Source organism: Plecotus auritus (genome assembly GCF_963455305.1).
Source record: "Plecotus auritus genome assembly, chromosome: 2".
Taxonomy (NCBI): Eukaryota; Metazoa; Chordata; class Mammalia; order Chiroptera; family Vespertilionidae; genus Plecotus; species Plecotus auritus.
The window spans coordinates 145,395,284-145,418,390 of NC_137771.1; the positions used below are offsets into that span (position 1 = coordinate 145,395,284).

A 23,107-nucleotide genomic window follows, 5' to 3' on the forward strand; every position below is an offset into this window, starting at 1 on the left:
ATTTTTAGAGAGAAAAGAAGGGAGGGAGGAGAGAGAGAGAGAAAGAGAGAGAGAGAGAGAGAGAGAGAGAGAGAGAGAGAGAGAGAGAGAGAGAGAGGTGTGAGAGAGAGAGAGATGTGAAAGAGAAACATTGATTGGTTCCCTCCTGTATGTGACCCACAACGTTTGGGTGTACAGGATGATGCTCCAATCAACTGAGCCACCTGGCCAGGGCACAATTTACCTCTTTTTATATTGTGTATCCTTTAATAAATTACTGTGGCTATAGTTATTTTTTAATAATTTTGTTTGATCTTTTTACTAAAGTTAAGTGGTTAACACACAATATTACACACGATTATATACTTACCTTTCCTTCCTTCCTCCCTTCCTTCCTTCCTTCCTTCCTTCCTTCCTTCCTTCCTTCCTTCCTTCCTTCCTTCTTTCTTTCCTTTCCTTTCTTTCTCTTTCTTTCTTTCTTTCTTTCTTTCTTTCTTTCTTTCTTTCTTTCTTTCTTTCTTTCTTTCTTCCTTTCTTTCTTTCTTTCTTTTTGTTATTATCACCAGAGAATATTTTTTCCCATTGACTTTTAGAGAGACTGGAAGGAAGGGAAGGAGGGAGGGAGAGAGAGAAAGAGGGATATCAATGTGAGACACGCATCGATTAGTTGCCTCCCACATGCCCCCTGAATGGGCCAGGGATGGAACCTGCAACCCAGGTATGTGTCCTTGATAGGGAATCCTTTGGTGTGTGGGACAATGCTCTAACCACTGAGCACACCGGCCAGGGCTATGTTGATTATTTTTATGTTACTTATTAGCATCTTTTCATTGCAGGTTGAAGAACTCATTTTAGAATTTCTTGTAAGGCAGATCTAGTGGTGATGAACTCCCTCAGATTTTCTTTGGGAATATCTTTATCTCTCCTTTATTTCTGAAGGACAATTTTGCTGGATAAAGTATTCTTGGTTGGCACATCTTTCCCCCCAGCAATTTGAATATATCCTACTCTCTCCTACCTCATAAGGTTTCTGCTGAGAAATCCACTGATAGCCCTTATACCTGATAAGCTATTTTTCTCTTGCTGTTTTTAAGATTCTTTTGTTTTTTGATTTTGGCAGTTTTATTGTAATGTGCCTTAGAGAAGTATTTTGAAATTAAATTTATCTTGGGTCCTATGAGCTTTGTGAGCTTAGATGGTCAAATCTCTGTAGATTTTGGAAGTTCTCAGCCATTATCTTCATTTTTTAAGATTTATTTTTATTTATTTTCCTTTTTTGTTGAATTTATTGGGGTGGCACTGGTTAACAAAATTATACAGGTTTCAAGTATACAATTACACAATACAATCTGTACACTGTATTGTATGTTCACCACCCCAAGTCAGGTCTCCTTCCTTTGCCATTTATCTACCCTATACCCCTTTCCAACTCCTCTTGCCCCTCCCCCCGCCCTGGCAATCATCACACTGTTGTCCTTGACCTTGAGGTTTTTTTTTCCTCTCTCTTTTTTTCTTTTTTGCTCAATCCTTCCCCTCTCCTGCCCCAGCCAGTCCCTCCAACCCTGACAGCAGTTAGCCTGCTATCTATTTTTCTTTCTAGTTCATTTTGTTCATTAGATTCCACATATGAGTGAAATCATAAGGTACTTGTCTTTCTCTGAGTGGCTTATTTCACTTAGCATAATGTTCCCCAGGTCCATCCATGCTGTTACAAAGGGACCTTTTTTATAGCCCAGTAGTATTCCATTGTGGAAATGTGTCACAGCTTGTTTACACTCATCTACTGATGGACACTTGGGTTGCTTCCATATCTTGGCTTTTGTAAATAACGTTGCAATGAACATAGGGTTTTATATATTCTTTCAAATTAGTATTTTGGGTTTCTTCAGATATATGCCCAGAAGTGGAATTGCTGGGTCATAAAATATGTGTTAATCAACTGTTTATGTTATCAGTAAGGCTTCTGGTCAACAGTAGCCTATTAGTAGTTAAGCCTTGGAGGAGTAAAAATGCAGACGTTTTCACTATGTGGGAAGGTGGGGTCAGTGCCCCTAATGCCCACATTGTTCAAGGGTCAACTGTAGTTACCTTTTGATGGAAATGATTCAAAATTTTATGGGTTTTTAAAATGCACTAGACTACAAAACATGGCTCAGCCAGGATCTCAGTAGTTACAGAATCACCCAGATGGTAGTGTATGCAGGATTAAGGCAGAAAGAAAGGGATGTTGAGATATGCAGAGGCTAACAGTGAGAAACCATTGCCAACCCCTTGATTATAGGGCAAAGGAGCGGGGAGTGCTGTTACCAGAGCCCAGGGAGAGCTGGAGCTGCAACTGTGGAGGGATGCAGCTACTGCAAGAGACACAGTATTGAGGCTTGGAGGGAGCAGGGAAGAAATACCCCAACGTCTCACTTTTCCTGTCCTTTGATCTTCCGCTTGTGCTTCTAAATGGGCAAACTCAAACAGAAGGCAGATGGTGAGGGAGCAGGAATGATGAAGTTAGAGGGGGTTAGCCTCCCAGTGCAGAGAGCAGAGAAGAGGAGGATCTAGGGTGGTGGCAAATAAAGAATAACCAGCATCATGACACACCTAAGAAAGGATCTAATTAAAGTAGCATGGACAAGGTAGGAAGTGATGGTGTCTTTCCACAAAGAAAATTAGTTTACTTGACAGAGTGCTTTCAGAGTTTAGAAATTGTAGATGAAACTGAGGGTATCTCTACACATACCCCATGATCTACTGTTGCTATCTCTCCAGTTCATTTGTCACTGGAAGAAGGGTTAAATTAGGACATGCCAAGTGATTTCTTGCTTATGTTCCTTTTCTTGTGATTGGGAGAGTACGCTGTCTAAAGATTCCTCACACAGACCCTGGATAGAAAGAAAAGGGGAGATAATGTAGGCAAAACATAAAGGACTAATTAGGTCATGACATTGGGTTGAATCTCTCCATAGATCAATAGGTTCTGTTTCATTTAATGGCCATAGATTGAACTGTAGTTAGTCACCTTAAAATTGTGTGCTTTTGTTTAAAAAGCTTCTGAGGCTCGTGGGTGTATGCCAGGCTATATTCTCTACTTGGGAGTTTTAAAAATTATCAAGTTCAATTAAGTTAGAATGTCTGGAATGTGGGGCCTGGGCACTGGTGTTTTTAAAAAATTTCCATGTGCCCAGCCAGTGTGACTCAGTAGAGAGTCAACCCAAGAACCAAGAGGTCCTGGTTAGGGTTGTGAGATTGGTCCCGAGTAGGATGTGTGCAGGAGGCAGCTGATAGATGATGCCTCTCCCTCATCCACGTTTCTCTGTATCCCTCTCCCTTTCTCTCTCTCTAAAAATCAATAAAAACATAAAAAAAATTTCCGTGTGATTTTAATGCTATTTAGAGAATGATTGTTCTTTTTCTATTTTTCACGTTTCACCCAGTAAATATTTTATGAATTCTATGCATATGGCACTTCTTGTTTTTTGTTATTCATAACCCAGCACAGATGAAAACAGAAACTCCCACCAAGTTTCATGGCCATTGTGCCTGTCAGATTCACTGGTAAACTTTTTTACATAGACTGATCTTCATAAGATTAAACAGGGATTGTGTTTCTGTCCACTTTTCTATTCCTGGAGCTGAATTTGAATATAGGATTAGTATTACATTACTAAAAAGTCACTGGGAAGAGAAAAATTGTATTTTGTAAGTGTGATCCCATGTCACAGATGTTACGATTTGTTTGAAGTAGCCTGATCTCATTTTGATGTGGTGGCATTTCTCATCAAAACAAAGACCTTAGTTAATTAAATATCTCAGAATGATGAATAACATTGCTAATTGTTCTTTTCTGCTGTAGGAAATGTGTTAGGTGTTTGTCAACAAATTACAGATAGTAGTAACTTCTATGAATTTAAAGTATTTAAGCTAACATAGAGGAAAAGGAATTATCTAAAGCAAGAAAAATAGTATTTTCTTCCACAAACACACTTTGTTTGGGATCTTTTAAATATGTTATCTTATCTATCCCCACTTTCCAGGTGAGATTCAAGAGATACATGGTTTTTCTCTAGATTTTGCAACTAGTAAGTGGTGAATTGGGATTTGATTACAGATCTGTTTGTCTCCCTTCCCCCCAATATTACATTGCCTTCTTATCCCTAGAAAACCTGGGAATTTGGATAGATAGGTGGTATTTAAAATCATTTTTATGTGTTTCTTTTTATCTATGATATGATTTAGCCTTTTTCTCCCCCTTAGGATAATACCCTTCAAGCTGCATGGCCCTCAGCTGATGACTCCACCACCAGCAGTATCTCACTACCTGATTTCAGCTCTGGTTCTCCCTCAGCCACTGCCAGGGAACTCTGGTCGGAAAGACCTTTGGGTGATTTAGTGTCTACACCCAAATTAGACTTTCCCTCGAAGGTGGGCCTCCATTCTTCCCCAGAGGTTTTAGAGGTTAGCAGCTTGACTCTTCATTCTGTCACCCCAGCAGTGCTGCCGACTGGCTTGCCTGTGGCTTCTGAGGAAAGGACTTCTGGATCTTATTTATTAGAAGATGGTAAGAAATTCTACTTCCTGTTCATATTTCTTTACTTTATTGTGTAGATGACAGGGTTTTGAGTAGAGAAAGAGACTGGGGTTAATAGAAAAGCATGTTTGTGTGGATTAGGAGGAAATGTCTTGGGAAAATTGTGTGAGAAGGGGAACAATCAGATTTAATTGGTTGGAATGGAAGTGAACTTGGTAGACTGGAGTAGGGATCAATTAATAGATATTTTGAAAGTCCCATTAAAATATAAAATTAAATTACTATTAGATAACTACTTTACTTATTTGAATATTGGAGTGGTAAACAAAGAGCATCAAAGAAGATTATCCCAGTAGCTTTTAATAGGACTAATTGTAGAGATTTTTAGCTTGCATTAGGCTTCATTTGGGAGGGAGAACCTGAAGTAAGGAAGTTATAGTAGAGATTAGGGAATGAAATCAAGTAGATGATTTAGATGTTGTGAAGGAAAGGAGAAATCAATGTGACTCAGGCCTGGAGTATACTTGAGAAAAAGGAAGATGAACAAAGATATAAACAATGAGCCTGGGATTTTGAACATTAAGTGAACCTGAAAGATGATGGACAATAAACATAACCAGGAAATGGAAATGTAAAGATAAAATTTCCTAGGGAATTCTCTCCCTAAGTTTTCACTAGATTCAGTGTTTATTGTCAACATGGTTATCAGCAGTTTTTTATTTTCATGGAGTAAAAACAAAATCAAGTGTTTAAAGATGAATTATTTCAATAGCCTATATCTTGTTGTTCTCAAGGAAAGGTATATTCATGAGTGATTGTACCACACCACAAAACATAATCATATTGTCCTGTTGTTTGCTGGATCTAGCAAAGTAAAAGTCAGCAACTGTCCTTACTAATCTAATGGGAAGAAACAGGAAGCTGGTTTTATTTGGAGGATTGGGAATATATTTTAGTAACACTGTAGATTAATTAATGGAAAACTTTGTTTTTAGGATTAACCAAAGTCGAAGGGTCAGAAGATTCTTTTTCAGGTTATCCTTTGCCCTCAAGTACATTAACTCATCCTGTACCAGAAGAAACAATACCATTTAAGGAAGATTCTGCAGTGTCTTTGACATCCTCACCATATCTGGTCTCCTCTGTCACATTAGATCTCCTTGCTCAGGAAGTAACTACACCTTCTGGCTTGGACCCTTTGGCCTCCAAAGTTAAAGGCCAATTAGAAGTGAGCACTTTGATGCCAGACACATCCATGGAAAAAGAGTTCATATTTGAGAGTGGCTTAGGTTCAGGATCTGGGGAAAAGGTGAGTGGGATTATTTGGCCATGGAGTGATACCTCATTAGAGAAGAGCATTGAACCACTGACCAAATCATGGCTGGGAGATGAGGATTCACTTTTGCCAATTGAGAGTGTAGATGAGAAACTAGTTGTAGGTGACAAAATAGATTCCACAGACCAAAGTATTGAGCACTCAAAATATGGGCATTTTGATAGATCCACACACTTTGCAGAAGAGGAACCCCTTGACGGACCTACTGTGCCCATCTCTGCTGAGACCACAACTCAATCTGCACCTCTAATTCTCTCCAAGCACACATCAGAGGTACCTGACATTGATTATTACTCAGTTACTAATACACCTCCTCTACTGACACCTACAGCAATCTCTGATTCTACTCGTAAACCAGATCAAGTAGAACCATTTCTAAAGGATGATATGGAACAAACTACAGAGCCATTTAATCGTGAACAGTTTGATAGCAAGATTTCAACAATGAAGCCAGATATGCAATCTTTGTGGACCATATTGCCAGAATCAGATGTAGTTTGGGCAAAAACTTCCTCCCTAGGAAAACTGTCTGGAGACACATTGGCAAGTGCACCAGAGAGTACTGACAAGCTCTGGTTGAAAGCTTCCATGACACAGCCTACCGAATTGCCTCCAACCACAAGCCCCACCCTGCTGGACGATGAAGTAATTATGGGTGTACAGGATATTTCATTAGAACTGGACCGGATAGGCACAGATTACTATCAGCCTGAGTTAATCCCAGAAGAAAATGGCAAGGTTGATAGTTATGTGGAAATGTCTACAAATGTTCACTCTACAAAGATGGCTATTGTGGCTCGCCCCACAAAAAGAGGTGACTCAAATCATACCCAGACCACAGGAGCATTGCTGGTTTTCTTTAGCCTTCGAGTGACTAACATGATGTTTTCAGAAGATCTGTTTAATAAAAACTCTTTGGAGTATAAAGCCCTGGAGCAAAGATTCTTAGAATTGGTAAGCATAAAAAGTGAACTATGGGCATTAGTGAGTAGTCATGTATGAACCCACCTCTTTCTCCTCAACACATAAGATCTGAGCCAAGGAGAGTGTGGTATGCTGTAGACACTCATTTTTTTTTTTTAATCAACTACAAATAATGTCATGGCCTAGAGTTGTTAGGAAAGTAATAAGACAGGTGGATATAAATGTGGCATGAAAGTGATGTGATAGCTTAGATATTGAAAATTGTATTCATAAATTCTGGGACTGAAACAAGTTTAAGATTTTTTTCACAGTTTATTGTGAGACCAATGTTTTGTGGGTACCTATGACACCTTCACTGTTGGGATACTTTAGTAACAGAGAAAATAAACTCTCTGGTATCTAAAATTGTTTGTGAGTTCCATGTGGTTCCAAAATAGCACTATTAAAATCTCATGACTCTCAAATAATTCACAATTGACACTCTTTTTCCTTAAAATTTTTTTTCATTTACAGTTTATATTCATATTATTTTGTATTAGTTTCAAGTGTACAGCATAATGGCTAGATAATCATATACTCTACAAAGTGTTGCCCCTAATATTTTCAGTACGCAACTGGAACCATACATATTTATTACAATATTATTGACTATACTAAAGGCCCAATGCATGAAATTTCTGCACGAGTAGGGTCCCTAGGCCTGGTCAGCGATTGGGGCCAATTGGGGCCTTCAGGCTGCTAGCCAGGGCCGCCCTTCCCTGGCTGCCGGCTGCTGGCCGGGGCCTCCCTTCGTTCTGTGTTGGCCCCTGGTTATCAGCACATGTCATAGCGAGTGATCGAACGCCCGGTCTCCTGGTCGAACTCCCAAGGGGACATTTTGCATATTAGCCTTTTATATATATAGATAGAGGCCCAGTGCATGTATTTATGCATGGGTGGTGTCCCTAGGCCTGGCTGGCGATTGGGGCCATCTCGCCCAGTCCTGATTGGGGCTGGCCGGCAGCGGGGAGGGACCATGGGAGGTTGGCCGGCCACAGGAGGTTGGCTGTGGGAGCACACTGACCACCAGGAGGAAGCTCCTGCATTGGGCATCTGCCCCCTGGTGATCAGTGCACATCATAGCTACCAGCCAGTTGCCTGGTCGTCTAGTCGTAATGGTTGCTTAGGCTTTTATGTATATAGATTTCCTATGCTGTACTTTACATCTCCATGACTATTACCATTTGCAATGGCATGGATGGACCTTGAGGGAATTATGCTAAGTGAAATAAGTCAGAGAAAGAGAAATACTATATGTATGATTTCACTTATATGTCGAATCTAAAGAACAAAATCAGTGAACAAACAGAACAGAAACAGACTCATAGATACAGAGAGCATACTGATGGTTGCCCGGGGTGGGGGGTGGGGGGGTTGGGGGGGAAACTAGGTGAAAAAGGTGAAAGGATTGAGAAGTATAGATTGGTAGTTACAATTGATACTTTTGTTGATGAACAGTTTAAATAATGTAAATAGCATGCAATTTGGAAAGGGGGAGGGGTTCATCTTTTTTAAGTTTTTTTTTTTTTTGTATGTGTTTAACAAAATGCAAAACCTTGTCAATAAACTGATCATTTTTCATGTATTGCAGCTGGTCCCCTATCTCCAGTCAAATCTCACAGGGTTCCAGAATTTAGAAATCTTGAACTTCAGAAATGGTAGTATTGTGGTGAACAGCAGAATGAAGTTCTTCAAGTCTGTCCCTCCTAATGTCAACAATGCTGTATACATGATTCTGGAAGACTTTTGCACCACTGCCTACCAAACCATGAACTTGGCTATTGATAAATACTCCCTTGATGTGGAATCAGGTAATGATATTGATTATTCTGTTGCTTTATTAGTGGAATCCAGTAATTATTCTTATGTATTCTTTTCTCCACCAAGTCAACGTGAATTCAACACTTGTAGGTAAAAGAGTATCATGTCAGGCAAATTTTCCACATCTTGATAATTAGTATATCTCTTCCAAGGACATCAGTATCATTCTCTTTCAAAAGGGTTGTCTGCATATGTTATCTTTACTTACTTACCTCCCGTTTCCTTTTCTACTCTATCTGGCTCTCTCTTTTACCTTTCCACTGGATCTGTTTTTGCTACATCTCTATTTGCCAAGCCAGGTAGATTTGGACTCCCTTCCTTCTATATAATTTTCCCAAGTTGTTTTATCCATTTCCATTATTATACGTCTAATAGAGATACAATTTCTCTCCACATTTTTATATACAGATTAGACTTGTCTTCTGAGCTCCAGAATCAGTATCTAACTATGTACTTGTTGATCTCAACTTGGATGTATTCTATGTATATCAAATTTAAGATGTGTAAGAGTGAGATCTTGTTTTCTGTATCTCTCCACATTTCAGCTATATCTATTTCGCTCAGCTTCACCATCCTGATAAATGGAAGCGGTGTCCACTCAGCTACTTAAGCCAGAAACTTGGGAAGTCATTCTGATACCTCAATTTCTATTACCACCATTGCCACTACTCTAGGCCAAACCATTGACATCTCTCATTTGAACTAGTTTCCTCACTACCTCTCTTGTTTCTTTCCCCTCTCCATTCTGCAGGTAGCAGCCAGGATGCTCTTTGTAAAAACATCAACCAGATTATTTTACTTCAATGACTGCCTAGTTCAATAGCTACAAGGCCTGGACCCTATCTTCTTCCCCGATATCATCCAATGAAACTAACTTCTTTGCTTACCAAGTCAAACTAGCTGGTTTTTAGTTCCTCAGATTCAAACAACTTTTCTTGCCTTACAGCCTTTGCACATCTTGTCTCCTTTGCTTGGAATGCTTTCCCCTCTTTGCTGACTTCTGCTCACTATGCTTCAGTTCAAATGTCTCCTCCTCAAGACTTGCACTGACTCACCCATAATCTAGATTGGGTCTCTCCTGTTAGTTTTTCTTGTAACATCATGTTCTTTTCCTGCTATAGAGCTTATAAATATTGTAATAATGCTAATCTATGCATATAGTTGCTTAATGGGCATTATTCTCAGTTGAGCTATCCACAAGGAATGATATTTTATCTGTTTTATTAACCATAGTGTCTTGCATATAAAAGATACTAAAATCTACTGCGAATGAATGAAATGAACCATTGCTTTTATTTGGAAGATTTGGACGCAGTGAATACTGTTGAATCCTCAGACTTTGTTCTTTTTCATCTTCCATACACCAGAGGACAGTGGTTTTGGGTAGGAGTAAGGGGGAATACCCGAGTTCATGTTTCTCCAGTGCCTTTTACTCTCAAACTGGTTTGAAAGTCAACTCTATTTTTTAACTGAGAAAGTCACATTCTTTCCTTTGAAATCCTTATTCATTGAACGTGAGGAAAATGATTTGGTTAATCCTCCCATATTTAAATCTCTTATCATTTGGAAGGCCTGATTTCTTTATCTTTTCTTTTGTTTTTAAATCCTCACCTGAGAATATTTTTTCCCATTAATCTTTAGAGAGAGAGTAGAAGAAAGAGAGAGAGTAGAAGAGAGAGAGAGAGAGAGAGAGAGAGAGAGAGAGAGAAAGGGAGGGAGAGAAAACATTGATGTGAGAGAGACATATCAACTGGCTGCCTCCCCAACTGGGGCTATAATTGACCTGTAACCGATGTACATGCTCTTGACCAGGAATTGAACCTGTGACCCTTCGGTGTGAGGGCCAATGCCCGCCGTGGGCAAACTACGGCCTGCGGGCTGAATCCGGCCCGTTTGGCTGTTCTATCTGGCCCGCGGAGCCGAAAGAGCGGAGGGTTCTCTTGCTCTCCCCTCCGCTCCTTTACTTTGAATTTATATTAGTTCACACAAACACTCCATCCATGCTTTTGTTCCGGCCCTCCGGTCCAGTTTAAGAACCCATTGTGGCCCTCGAGTCAAAAAGTTTGCCCACCCCTGCCTAGCCACTGAGAAAACCGGCCAGGGCTGGAAGGCCTGATTTTTTGCCTCTGTTCTGCCATTTATCATTTGTGTGACCATAGATGATTCATATTATCTCTGAGCTTTAGTCGCTCATATATTAAATGGGGATAATGTTTGGGGTGATTACTTAATAAGTTATATAAATGTCTAATTACTATGTTATACACAGGAAACTAATATAATATTGTATGTCAACTCTAATTGAAAACTTAAAAAATATTTAAAATGGGGATAATATTACCTGGCTTATGTATTTTATGGGGGAAGTCTAAGTATTAAACAAATAACATATATTTACATTTGACTAGCCATACAAATGCATGTATGCAGATATAATTTATAAAACTTTTTGCAAAAGTCAACCCACTTTTTTAAAAAAGGGAAGTACAATAAATAAGTGCATTTACATCAATATTTTAAGTAACTCACCAATGTGAGCTGCATGCTGAGTCTTTCATGTTTATTGGGTCACCTTTTTCTTTAATATTCAAATGAACTGGCATTCGCCCCTCCCATGTGCAGTGTAAAACCTGCATCCATGTCCCTCCCATCCCCAATATCTCTAGGAATGAACAGGGAACTTAAATATCTCTTAATCACCTCTAGCTCTGAGTTCCTTCTGCTGAATTCTCAATCCTTGTGGTTGTTCTTTCTGAAAACCCAATACAGATCAGAGTCCCATTTTTTACTTTTCCTAGGCACCTCTACAAAGTAGTTGATTCTATCAGATATTTCCTTATGTTATGATGGTGACAGAGAAGGCTTTATTATACCACCACAGGTGGTTTAAAATATTGTTGGGCATAAATATTCTAAACTTCCTCAGCAACCCTTTCAAAATAATTTCTTATTGTCCAACTTTTTGGACCAAGCCAACTACCAGCTATTCTGGCTGTCTTTCTACACCGTTTCCATATCTTCTTCATTCTTATTTTTCTGGACCCATCAATTCCTTTCTTAGCCTGTCCCTGGTAAACTAGACATAATTCATTTTATAATTTAGATCCTTGTCTCTTATCCCAAATTAAGCTCCAGGTCTATCTTTGTTTTCCCATAAAATCATTAGGGTACTCTTAAACAGAGGGCCATGTATTCTGGGCATCCACCTTTAACCTACACAGAGGACTAGAAAAAGACTTTAAAGCTACAGTCTTTTATTTACATGATTACAGTATTAGTCTTAGTCTCTCTTCATGGTCTAGGGCAAAAGGAAGCAACATTTATTTTTTCCCTCTTCCTATTTCCCTTCCACCAGACATTCACATGTACTCATGGAATGATCACAGTGTTTTAGAATTTTAAAATAGAATTTCCTTACCACCTGTATATTTTTAGTTAAAGGTCTTCAGATTAAAATATTATTTTATCTCAAAATTGGCTAGAGATAAATTGACGGGTCTCTTGCCTAACTTATTTTCACAAAAACTCTTGAACTTCAATCAACATAGGGAGCCATGCAATATTATCCTTCCCATTCTCTAAACACACTGCTAGGACAGGATTATATTGTTTTCTGAGTACAAAGTCACAATATGTACCAATATACTAGAATAAGACTGTGAAGACTTAGGAAATACACAATGGAATCCAGCTGCATAGGCCCCTTGTAGAAACTGCCCATCTACTAGCACTTTTGTATGCTTTCCTTGCTATATGAGCACCTCATCAGTGGTCCCCTGTATGAGTTTCTTAGGGTTGCTGTAACAAAAGAACACAAACGGGATGGCTTACAAAAACAGAGATTTATTCTCTCATAGTTCTGAAAGATAGAAATCTAAAACTAAGGTGTTTCAGAGCCATGTTCCCTCTGAAGGGTTTAGGAAAGATTCTTAGGATGAATCTGAATTTTTTTTTGTGGTATTGATGGTGATGGTGTAGTTTAATGCTTCAGGAAAGGGGTTGTCCCATGGTACTTTGGAGCCGTGAGACTTAGTGGAGGAGCTTCATGTACTCCAACTCCTGTGTTTTGCCTTTCCTAGCATAATTTTCTGGTTTGTTTTATGTTTTAGGTGATGAAGCCAATCCTTGCAAGTTTCAGGCATGCAATGAATTTTCCGAGTGTTTGGTCAATCCCTGGAGTGGAGAAGCAGAGTGCAGATGCCACCCTGGGTACCTGAGTGTGGAAGAGCTGCCTTGTCAGAGTCTCTGTGACCTTCAGCCTGACTTCTGCTTCAATGATGGGAAGTGTGACATTATGCCTGGACATGGGGCCATTTGTAGGTATGGTGTAATTAGGAATTTTGACTTCACGAGGTTGTAGATACTTCCTCTGAAGAAAAAGGGTCTAAACCTATGACTTTAAGATAATCACAGCAATATTTGTTATAGAAGTTATATCTAAACAATAGATTGGTACCATTTAGTGTTCATGTGAAGACTGAGTCAGTTTAAAGGCCTGAATTATAGTTCAAATGGTTATTTTATTTTATGCTCTTAGGGAGCTGTGAGAAAGACATTGTCTAGTGTCCCACTGAGAGTCCTGGGAGTAGTTGGAGTCTGTGTTGTGGCTCTTAGAGGGGATGGTAAGGCAATTGGCGATTAAATTAGGTTTCAGCATAAGAGCAACACTTTATACTGTACCTGAGAGTGAAAACAAAGGAGTTTTATTCTATTTGGATTATGTTTTGAATGGCTTTGGGCTGCTCTTGGTCCTACAGATTATTCAGAGAAAAAGAAAAGCAAATATTTAAAGTCTTTGAAGTCATGACAAATATATTTTATTTAAGTACCTGAGATCCATTTTTTAAAGGTAGAACCAATGAAAATGCAGCAGGCAGATGAGCAGATACAGGTACCCTGACTGTCCTTTCCTGCTCATTCCCCTAAAACAAAGCAGAGCAAATCAGCCTCCCACCACACACCACAGTCACATGGTGTAAAAGGAGAGAATGCTGAGAATAAATGAGGACAATTTGTGGACATGAAAATGGTCAATTGTTGGCATAATGCCACAAACAGAGGAACTAGGTAGAAATGATTCAGATTCTTCTCTGTGGAAAAGTGTAATGTTTAGCTAGGAAACTAAGGGGAAAGGTAGTCCCTTGATATCCATATAAATTAGTATTTTCTATGGGGAAAAGCAGTGATTTCCTTGCTGCTGTGGGATTTGAAGACCTTTTTGCACAGGTCTGTGGCCTTGGGGTTTGGAGGACCACTGCTGGGTGGGGAAAGGACATGAGGAGTCTGGGGACCTGGTTCCAGACCCATCTCTGTTGCTGACTGAGTGTGTGATCTCACACCAGTCACTTTCCTTTTGGGCCTGTTTTGTTATCCATGACTAAGGAGCCTGAATAGAATCCTTCCTTTAAGCCTTGCCAGTCTTCTATTCCATCAGTTAAATATAGTCATTGAGGACCTCCTGGGTCTGTGCCCTGCATCACACATGGACTTAAATAATACAATCATTGAACCTGCATATTTACCTCTTTACTGAAGCTTCCTGTAGCCAGTATTTATTTTATCTTTCCCAGGTCCCACTGAAACTTCTGCTGTTCATTATTACTTTCAGTAAAGTGATTCCACTTTGAGACTCGGTCACTTCTCATTACAGGTGCCGGGTGGGTGAGAATTGGTGGTACCGAGGGGAGCACTGTGAGGAGTTTGTGTCCGAGCCCTTGGTGATAGGCATCACCATCGCCGCTGTGGTTGGACTTCTCCTCGTCTCTTCTGCTGTTGTCATCTTCCTCATCAAGACTCTTCAAGTTCAGAATGCTAGGAGAGAAAGAGAGAGGCCCTTTAGGTAAATAAAGAAAATTGCTCTTGGGTGAGATAAAATGTTCCTTTTATTCATTCATTTAGTACTGACTATGTGCCAAATATTGGATAGGGATCTGGGGTGAAGGGGGAGAAAGCTATAAAGTTGAATGAAAACATGGACCCTGTCCTCGAAGGGTGTCCAATTGGAAGCAAACAGAAGCAGCAGTATGAGTAAGATGTGAAGGGGCCTGGATGAGGGATGAATTCGTTTTGCCTGGGGGAGAGAGTCTTGGAAGTTTTAAAGATGGTTATAATATTTAGCTGGACAGAGAGTAGATATCTACTGTGGGTGGGGTGGGACACTTTCTAGCTAGTTGAATGAGCATGAGCAAAGTTAGGAAGGCATGACTGAATCTCAAGGAACACTGAAGGAATGGCATCATTGAGTATGGCCCAAATGCCTGTTTCATGGTTGGGGAGGGGTTGGAAGGGTGATGGAGATAAGGTGAGATCCTTGTATGAAGACCAGATCAGTTAGTTTGTTACCCTTTGGCTCATTGTGGTTCTAAATCTAGATAAGAATCTGACAAGAAATGACATCTGATTTTCTTTTAGTAAAATGTAGCTTCGTTAATGGAGAAAATATAATCCGTTTTACTTGCTAGACTAGCAATCCAAGGACCCTTTGGGTTGTTATCCTATATAATAAAAGCCTCATATGCAAATTTTCCCCTCAACCTGGAGTTTGACTGGGAGTTTGACCAGGGGGCAGGTGGCCAGGGGAAGGGAGGCCCCACCGGCAGCCAGGAGCCACTAGGGACCTACTCATGCATGAGTTTTGTGCACTGATCCTCTAGTGTGATTATAATCAGTGGTTGTACTTTGCTTTTGTGTTTCCATAGTCTATAAGAGTTACTGGTTTAGGTCTAGGTTACCTTCCCTCACCCTCAGCTTGCTAAGGAGGCACCTCTCCTAGGTTCTTAGAGCACCCAGGACATACTTCCATCATTGTTCTTATGCTTTTTATTGAGTCTGACTTTTCATTAGACTGTAATCTCATTCTGGAGAGGGATTCCAACCAATTCTTTATATCATTACTATCTAGAACTGTCTTAGGCACATAACCAATGCTCAGTAAGTATGTGTAGACCTGAATTGAACCTGAGGCCCAATACTCCCATATTTATATTTTTATCAGATTCTCTGTGTGCTACTCATTGATTTTTTATTTGTCTACTCTGGGAATGATGGCACCATATGCATTTCATGAAATACTATCTATTGGCAGGCTTGGTTCCCCATCAGCATTTATTGAGTGCCAGACCCTGTGGGGTAAATAAAATGAATGAGACATGGAACAATTCCCTGGGGCACTTGCCATGTAGTTGAGGAGATAATAATGACAACACCTGATAAATAATTTTTCAGATTGATCTGGGTATTTTTCACAGTCACCTCCCCCTATTTGTATCAGTTCACTTCCTTTTCTTCCCCAAGAGAAATCTTACTACAGGTAAATAGCCTTCCAAGTAGTTATATATCTGAATCTGAATGAATCCTACTTTTCTTTTTGTGGCTCCAGCAGACAGCCTGCCAGCCTTTCATCCATTGAAGATGCCGTAAAGTACAACCCCATGTATGAAAGCCATGGGGCGGGAATGGAACAGTACAGGAGACCCTATCCTCAGGGTCCCTTCCACAGTGCAGCACGAGGAGAGGTGATTGGTGGTCTGAGCAGGGAAGAAATCAGACAAATATATGAGAACAGTGGGCTTTCCAGAGAGGTAAGAAACTGATTTTCTGTTGTTGCTCTGTTGCTTCTAGTGTGTGTGTGTGTGTGTGTGTGTGTGTGTGTATGTGTGTACACGAGCTTCAAGAAAAGATGAGAAGTATTTCCCAATTAGTTTATACTTCATGATATCTCCCAGTTGATGTAGTATGCAGAGGGTATATGAATCTGAGCTGTACCTTCTTCTCCACCCAGTGGTTTCTTTCTGCATTATTAGCAATTGCTCTCTCCCTCCTCTCCACTTCCTTAGAAATATGCTGAAGTTATTCTTAGCAGTTCGTGTACTATCCAAACCTTCCATTCTTTCAAAAGGCCATTCTTTCCTATAGTTCTCCCCTGAATAGCCCAGACAGCCACATCCTATCTAATAAAAGAGTAATATGCAAATTAACCATCACACTGCTACACCCACCAGCCACGCCCACCAGCCAATCAAGAGCAAGTATGTAAATTAACCCAACCAAGATGGCTGCGGCCACAGAGAGAGCAGGAGGGAGGCTTGGGTTTCCCCGGCGATGGAGGAAGCCAAGCTTTCCACACACCCTAGCTAGCCCACTCCAGGCTACAAACTTTCAATTATAGAAGGTAAATAAATCCCAACAAAAATGGCAGCAGCCACAGAGCTGGAGAGAGCAGGAGGCTAGGGTTGCCCCTGGTGATGGAGGAAGCCAAGCTTCTGAAGTCCTGGCCTGCCTTGGCCTCCACTACCAAGTTTCAATTATAGAAGATAAATAAATCTCAACAGAAATGGCTGCCGCCACCCAGTGAGCAGAAGGGTTGGCTCTGTTCCAGGCTACAAAGTTTCAGTTGTAGAAGATAAATAAATCCCAGATACCAGGGCCTCTGCTTGGGTCGCCGGGGGGCGTGGCTGTCCTGCAAACCACCACAGGCCCCTCGCCCAGGCCGTCCCATGCCCCAAGGGAACCCCCACCCTGATCCGGGACACCCTTCAGGGCAAACCAGCTGGTCCCCACCCATGCACCAGGCCTCTATCCTATCTAATAAAAGAGTAATATGCAGATTGACTGTCACTCCAACACATAAGATGGCTGCCCCCATGTGGTCAAAGATCCTGCCCCCATGTGGACACAAGATGGCCACCACAAGATGGCCAGCAGAGGAGGGCAGTTGGGAGGGACCAGGCCTGCAAGGGAGGGCAGTTGGGGGCGATCAAGCCTGCAGGGGAGGGCAGTTAGGGGTGACCAGGCCTGCAGAGGAGGGAAGTTGGGGGTGACCAGGCCTGCAGGGAAGGGCAGTTAGGGGGGACCCAGGCCTGCAGGGGAGAGCAGTTGGGGGGGGACCAGGCCTGCAGGGGAGGGCAGTTAGGGGCAAGCAGGCTGACAGGGGAGCAGTTAGGCATCAATCAGGCTGGCAGGGGAGTGGTTAGGGGGTGATCAGGCTGGCAGGCAGAAGCAGTTAGGGGCAATCAGGAAGGCAGGCAGGAAAGCAGTTGGGAGCCAGCAGTCCTGGATTGTGAGAGGGATGTCCGACTGGACATCCCTTGAGGGGTCCCAGATTGGAGAGGGTGCAGGCTGGGCTGAGGGACACCCCTCCCCTCTGTGCATGAATTTCGTGCACCAGGCCTCTAGTTTTCTTATAAAAATTAGGACTCCTTTTAAAAGATGGTTTAAGCTTTTCTAATGCCATGTATGGCCTATTTTTCTTTTCAAAAAGGAAATTCAAGAAAGAATGAGAATTTTGGAACTGTATGCCAATGATCCTGAGTTTGCAGCTTTTGTGAGAGAACATCAAATGTAAGCATTAGCAACAGCGCCCCTACTCAGGCTTTTCACCGTTAGCCTTAGAGCAGCGCCTCCAGCGGGAGCGCATAGTTCCTGTTCATGTGATAACCAACGTTGTTGAGTTCTTTAGAGTTAATACATTCCCACACAGATTACCTCATTTATTTCTCATGATGGCTGTATAGGTTGAATGTTTCTTTATTTAAGTTTTACAAATGAGGAAAAGAAGCCTTGGAGAGCTGAAGGGACTTACTCAAGATCATAGTAACAGCAAATGGCAGAGAAAATTTAAAACAAAGACACTATGGGTTCTGGCCTAGAACTTCCTGGGCTGTCATATTTTCTCTCTTATTACCATAGATATCACCCCAGAGTTAATGCCCTAAAATATTTTCCATAGACAGTTTCTATGGAAAGCATTTGAGAAGCCGTAAATCCTTACATTAAGTGTCTCTGTAGATACTTTTCACTATGCTTTCAGTGACATAAATCTCATTAAAGTGTATCTCTTGCCTCTACCAAGTTTACCTTACATTTCATTCTATCTTTCCATTTGCTTTTCTCAGCATGCATTTTGGGCAAGTATCTGTAGTTTTTTCCTTCCGTTCCCCAGGATCCATAACCAGACTTAGGTTACTAAAATGAATCATCTTATAAAGAGACCATTATGGACGTTAACTGAGTGTAGTGGGTGAAGTTATAATTTGGCTTTTATTTTTGCTCCTAATGCTGCCCTCACAAAGGTGCTTCCTCATGGATGGGCTCCCCCCAGGCCAGGTATCTTCACGTGGCTCTGAAAAGAGGAAAACCAGAGCAATTCATGCAAGTTTGTAGAAGAAATCCACAAAGGGTCAGGATGACACCCATGTCCTGACTGGGGCCTCTGCCCCTTTGCTCCAAATCCCTTTTTTCTGATAGGCAGCCCCTCACTCATGATTCCTCTCTGATAGGAAGGGCACATTGACACTTAAGGAAATCGAGGAAGATACTTTTCTAATTGCATGTGCATGATGGAGAATTCCTTTAGAAATCTCTGCGCACCTGGCTTGACCCCTGGAAGGGGCTGCCGCCAACCTTGCTGAATGCTGTTAGAACAATCAGGATCTGCCCTTCAAGCTCAGATACCCACGCATCCTGGCATCTCCAGCCAGCAGATGACCCATCGCTCCGTTCCAGTGGAAGCTAACAGAAAGAACATGACTAACATTTTTGTCTTCCCTAAGACTTCTCATAAGCCCCCTGTAGGCACCTGCCTGAATGTGTTTTCTGAATTACAAATGCATCTTACCTAGGCTAAGACACAGGAAGAAAGGATTCAGGAGAGCCTAATTAAGGGGAGACAGATTGACTACATTGTTTCAATTTCTGCTGGTAAACTGTCTGGCATTAACATATAAAAATCCATGTAACAGAAGATTTAAAAAAGATCATAGTGAAACACAAGGGAGTTCACACAGACACTTTTATCTTAAGAGGGATGCTCATCGAGAAGATGGCATTGAAAAAATATGAGGTACATAACCCACACAACACTTTCAGTTTGACTTAATCTCAGCATTTTTACCTACCAGCAGTCCAAGAAAATGTTAATGGACTCGATTTAGGATTTAGTAAAAGCATTACAAGGTCTTTGTGGAGAAGGATTTTTTTTTTTTTTTTTTTTAAACAGCAAAGTACAGGATAACTTCCCCGCAAAGAAAGAGCATACAAAGTATTGGTGATTTTAGGAACATAGCTTGGCAATGTATTACAGCAAAAGTGCATTTCTATGCACAGTCTTGCCTTTTCAATTAATTGTGTGTTGTTGTTGTTGTTTTTTTTCATGGCAGGGAAGAGCTTTAATCAAAACTCCTATCGTGGAACCGATTAGAAGCCTAGAGAAGAGAGAGATCACTTGTTACCTGTATCATAAAATTAACCTGCATTTTGAACTCTGTTGGAAGAAGAGTATTTTATTAAAAAAACATTCAATTTGGGCACAAAATTTTTTCCCCAGTTTAAAATTTTAGAATAGAGTAAGAGATGCGACAATTTTTATACGTAAGCTGCATTTAAAGAAATCCAAAACTGTGTGAGTCGGAAAGCATCTGGAAGAGAGCAGCTGGGCCTGGGTGTGCATTGCAGAGCAGTGCTGTCAATCACTGTGGCTCAGGAGACGCAGGAGGGAGGGAGGGTGAGACTATTCCAAGAGAAGGCGGGCTTTGTAACAAATATTTTGTAGCATGCTTGTTACTGTCAGATAGGAGGAGAAGCCTTTGAAGTAGTTTCAATATAGTTTATAGTCAGACATTTGTCTAAATAAAATATAAAGTGTTGGGGGAAGGGGGAATCGAACTGCTGAAGAAAAAGCAACCTTTTTGCTGCAGTATAGAGTGAGGCTTGTACTTTATTCTGCCAGAGTATTGAATTTTCTGAGCGTATTAATCAAGGTCACATTATTGTTGTGTTAAGTGTCTCAGTATCCTTTTTTTTTTCCAGCTGCCAAATACAATACATATGTGTAAAGTTTAGAGGGTTCCTTTAGACTAAAGATGAATTGGGGACAGGGAGGGAATAAGGGTTGGGTCAAGGCCACAGCGCTGAGAATATAAGCTTTGCTGATTGATGGGTGGACTGAATTAGAACTGATGGGTTCTCTGATCTGCTTATGGTATCCTAAGATGTCCTAGCGAAATCCTGGATCTTCTCCAGTTTCTGGTATTTTATTCCAGTTTGGTCCTGGGAGTGTGTCTGTGAGCTTCCACTTATTCCACTGCCATCTTTAACCTCCCATCAGTTTCTGGTATTTTAATTTGGGAAATAGCACTTAACTATCTCACAGGACAGGTTAGCTCATTTGGATTACTTATTTTTGTGTGTAATAACTCATGTCTAAATGAATTCCTGCTTACACAAAACATGACAGGACTTGTTGCAATTAAATATCTTTTTTATTTTATAGATAGGAAAAGCCCACGAATTATATAAATTTTATCTGAATTAGTAGTTCCCCACTTTCTCTCTAGCATGTTTTTGAACAGGTCGCTTTGGACAGGGAGCGGAGTGGGCCAAATAATCATCACTATTAATATTAAATTGCGTCTGCACACAAGTTATTATTGATACAGGTATTTTATGTCACAATGTCTCCATGTTTGCCAAAAACAGTCTGGAACTTTTTGATTTCCTTTTGACCAGGGATAGATTGACCGTGAGATAAAATACTTGGTTCACTTATTATTTTGTTCTTAACTTGATGACTGCCAATTTCACTCATTATGAGGACCTCGAAACTAAACCAAATCTCTGGGCTGAGTACATGCCACAGTAAAGCTGTTGAAAGCCTGGACGATATCCCGGCATTTTGCAAAGTATGCATGATAACAGGGTGTGTGTCTGTGTGTGCGCGCGCACACGCGTGTGGAAGCAGTTCCCTTATCTCAGTATTTCTTTTCATTCCTATCTACATAATGAATCCTCTCTGACTTCAGTGTGGGTACAAGCCATTGCTGGGGCATTTTTTGCTGGGTCCATTTGAAAGGTAATTGATAAATGTTAATGACATTTGTCACTACTTAAATGCTTAATTTTATTTGTGAAACTTCTGAAGGTTTCTGTTTAGCTTTAAAAAGTTTCCCCCAAACGTATTTGTGGAATGTCAGCTTGCCATCAGAGTCCTGGGTGGACGTAAAGGGAGACTAAGCCGGCCACCACCGGGAGCACGCAGGAGAAGCAGAGCCCCAGCGGAGGAGGACTGCTGTTTCCCGCAGGCCAGGCAGGAAGTGGGCCTTTGAGAATTCTGACAGGTCTCTGTCTCTGATTTTCTTTCGTATGACCTTTCCATGTGAGAGCAAATTACTCAGCTCTACATGAGTATCTGTCCCACACCGATGACATGGAAGAATAAAGGAAGTCGTAGCCTCCCAGGGAGAGACTCGAGGCGCACACAGTCCAGGAGTGAAGCCTGGCGCCCCACCTTCGATAGAGCTGAACCACAGGCGTGCAGATCGGAGAAGCGGGTTTCACGCTGGAGATCCACTGATGTTCAAAGGGAAGGGCTCAAGGAGCTCTCAGTCTGACAGGTCAGACTACCCCGAAAGAGCTTTTCTTTTAAGTATAGTTGGTATACAATGTTATATTAGTCATACTAGTTTTAGGTCTACTATATAGTGATTCGACATTTTTAATTCTGGTAATCATCTGTCACCCTGTAAACTTATCCCAATGTTATCTACTGCATTCCCCTTCAGCAGGTATTATGCTCAGTGAAATAAGTCAGACAGAGAAAGACAGATAACATATGGTTTCACTTATATGTAGAGTCAAAAAAAAATCCTGCAAATGAACAAACAAAATTTAAAAACCCTGATTCATAGAAAGAGAGTTTCTTTTTAAAACAGCAACTCCCAAGGTAATTTAATGGCATGAAGTCACTTAAAAGTATTAGGCTAAGCTCTCTTTTTAGGCTGTGTGATTGAGTAATAAAATGTTCTGATTATTAGAACATTCTCATTGACCTAGCAATATAATATTCAATAAGACCATCACCTTATTAGAAAACAGTAAAATGCAGTTAGCACTAACAGTGCATGGTGTATAACTAAAACTTTTAGGAAATTTATAAGGTGCTCTGGAGTCTTGTAACCCATATAGCCTTTATAATTGAGTGTCTATACACGATTCTTATTTTCATGGGCTCTGGGAAAAGGGGAATTTATTTGATAAATAGGATTCCATTTCCATCATGGCAATGTTTTAAGGGTATTTGTTCACATTTATGTGCCCGAAAGTCCCATTTACTTTACCTGATTTTATTTCCACCGCTTCTTTCTTCTTTCTTCTGCAGTCTAGTCACTATGGGTTGGCAGTTCCCCACTCCCCCACCTCTTTTTCTTTTTAAACCACATAGTGAATTGTAATGTAGTTAAACAATCCTAACTTAATATTACTTCTGAAAAAAGATGGAAATTGCACAAATATTCTTTGTAGTCTCTAAAACTATGTTGGCTCAAATATGATACCTAATCTAATTATTCATTTAGATGCTTGTTTTATAAGTTTGCCTTCCACTTCATGATTTTTCAGCAGCTGGTACTATATCTTGGTGTCATTCCCATGTTTTCTGTAATGGATATTTTGACATCTATCAGCCTGTGAATTGAGTTTTCATTTTGAAATGAGAA

At 40.7% G+C, this 23,107-nt stretch overlaps 1 protein-coding gene across 1 annotated transcript in view; it reads left to right on the forward strand.

Moving 5' to 3' along the window:
* IMPG2 (interphotoreceptor matrix proteoglycan 2) overlaps positions 1 to 17,961 on the forward strand; it is a gene marked incomplete at both ends in the record, with an annotated part of 102,900 nt that extends 84,939 nt beyond the window's left edge. Inside the window, 7 exons of the mRNA XM_080655477.1 lie at positions 4,225 to 4,528; positions 5,494 to 6,788; positions 8,389 to 8,608; positions 12,728 to 12,938; positions 14,269 to 14,457; positions 15,997 to 16,198; positions 17,878 to 17,961. Coding sequence (XP_080511603.1) covers positions 4,225 to 4,528; positions 5,494 to 6,788; positions 8,389 to 8,608; positions 12,728 to 12,938; positions 14,269 to 14,457; positions 15,997 to 16,198; positions 17,878 to 17,961 — 2,505 coding nt within the window. The remainder of the gene's footprint in view (positions 1 to 4,224; positions 4,529 to 5,493; positions 6,789 to 8,388; positions 8,609 to 12,727; positions 12,939 to 14,268; positions 14,458 to 15,996; positions 16,199 to 17,877) is intronic.
* Between the last annotated feature and the right edge of the window lie 5,146 nt (positions 17,962 to 23,107).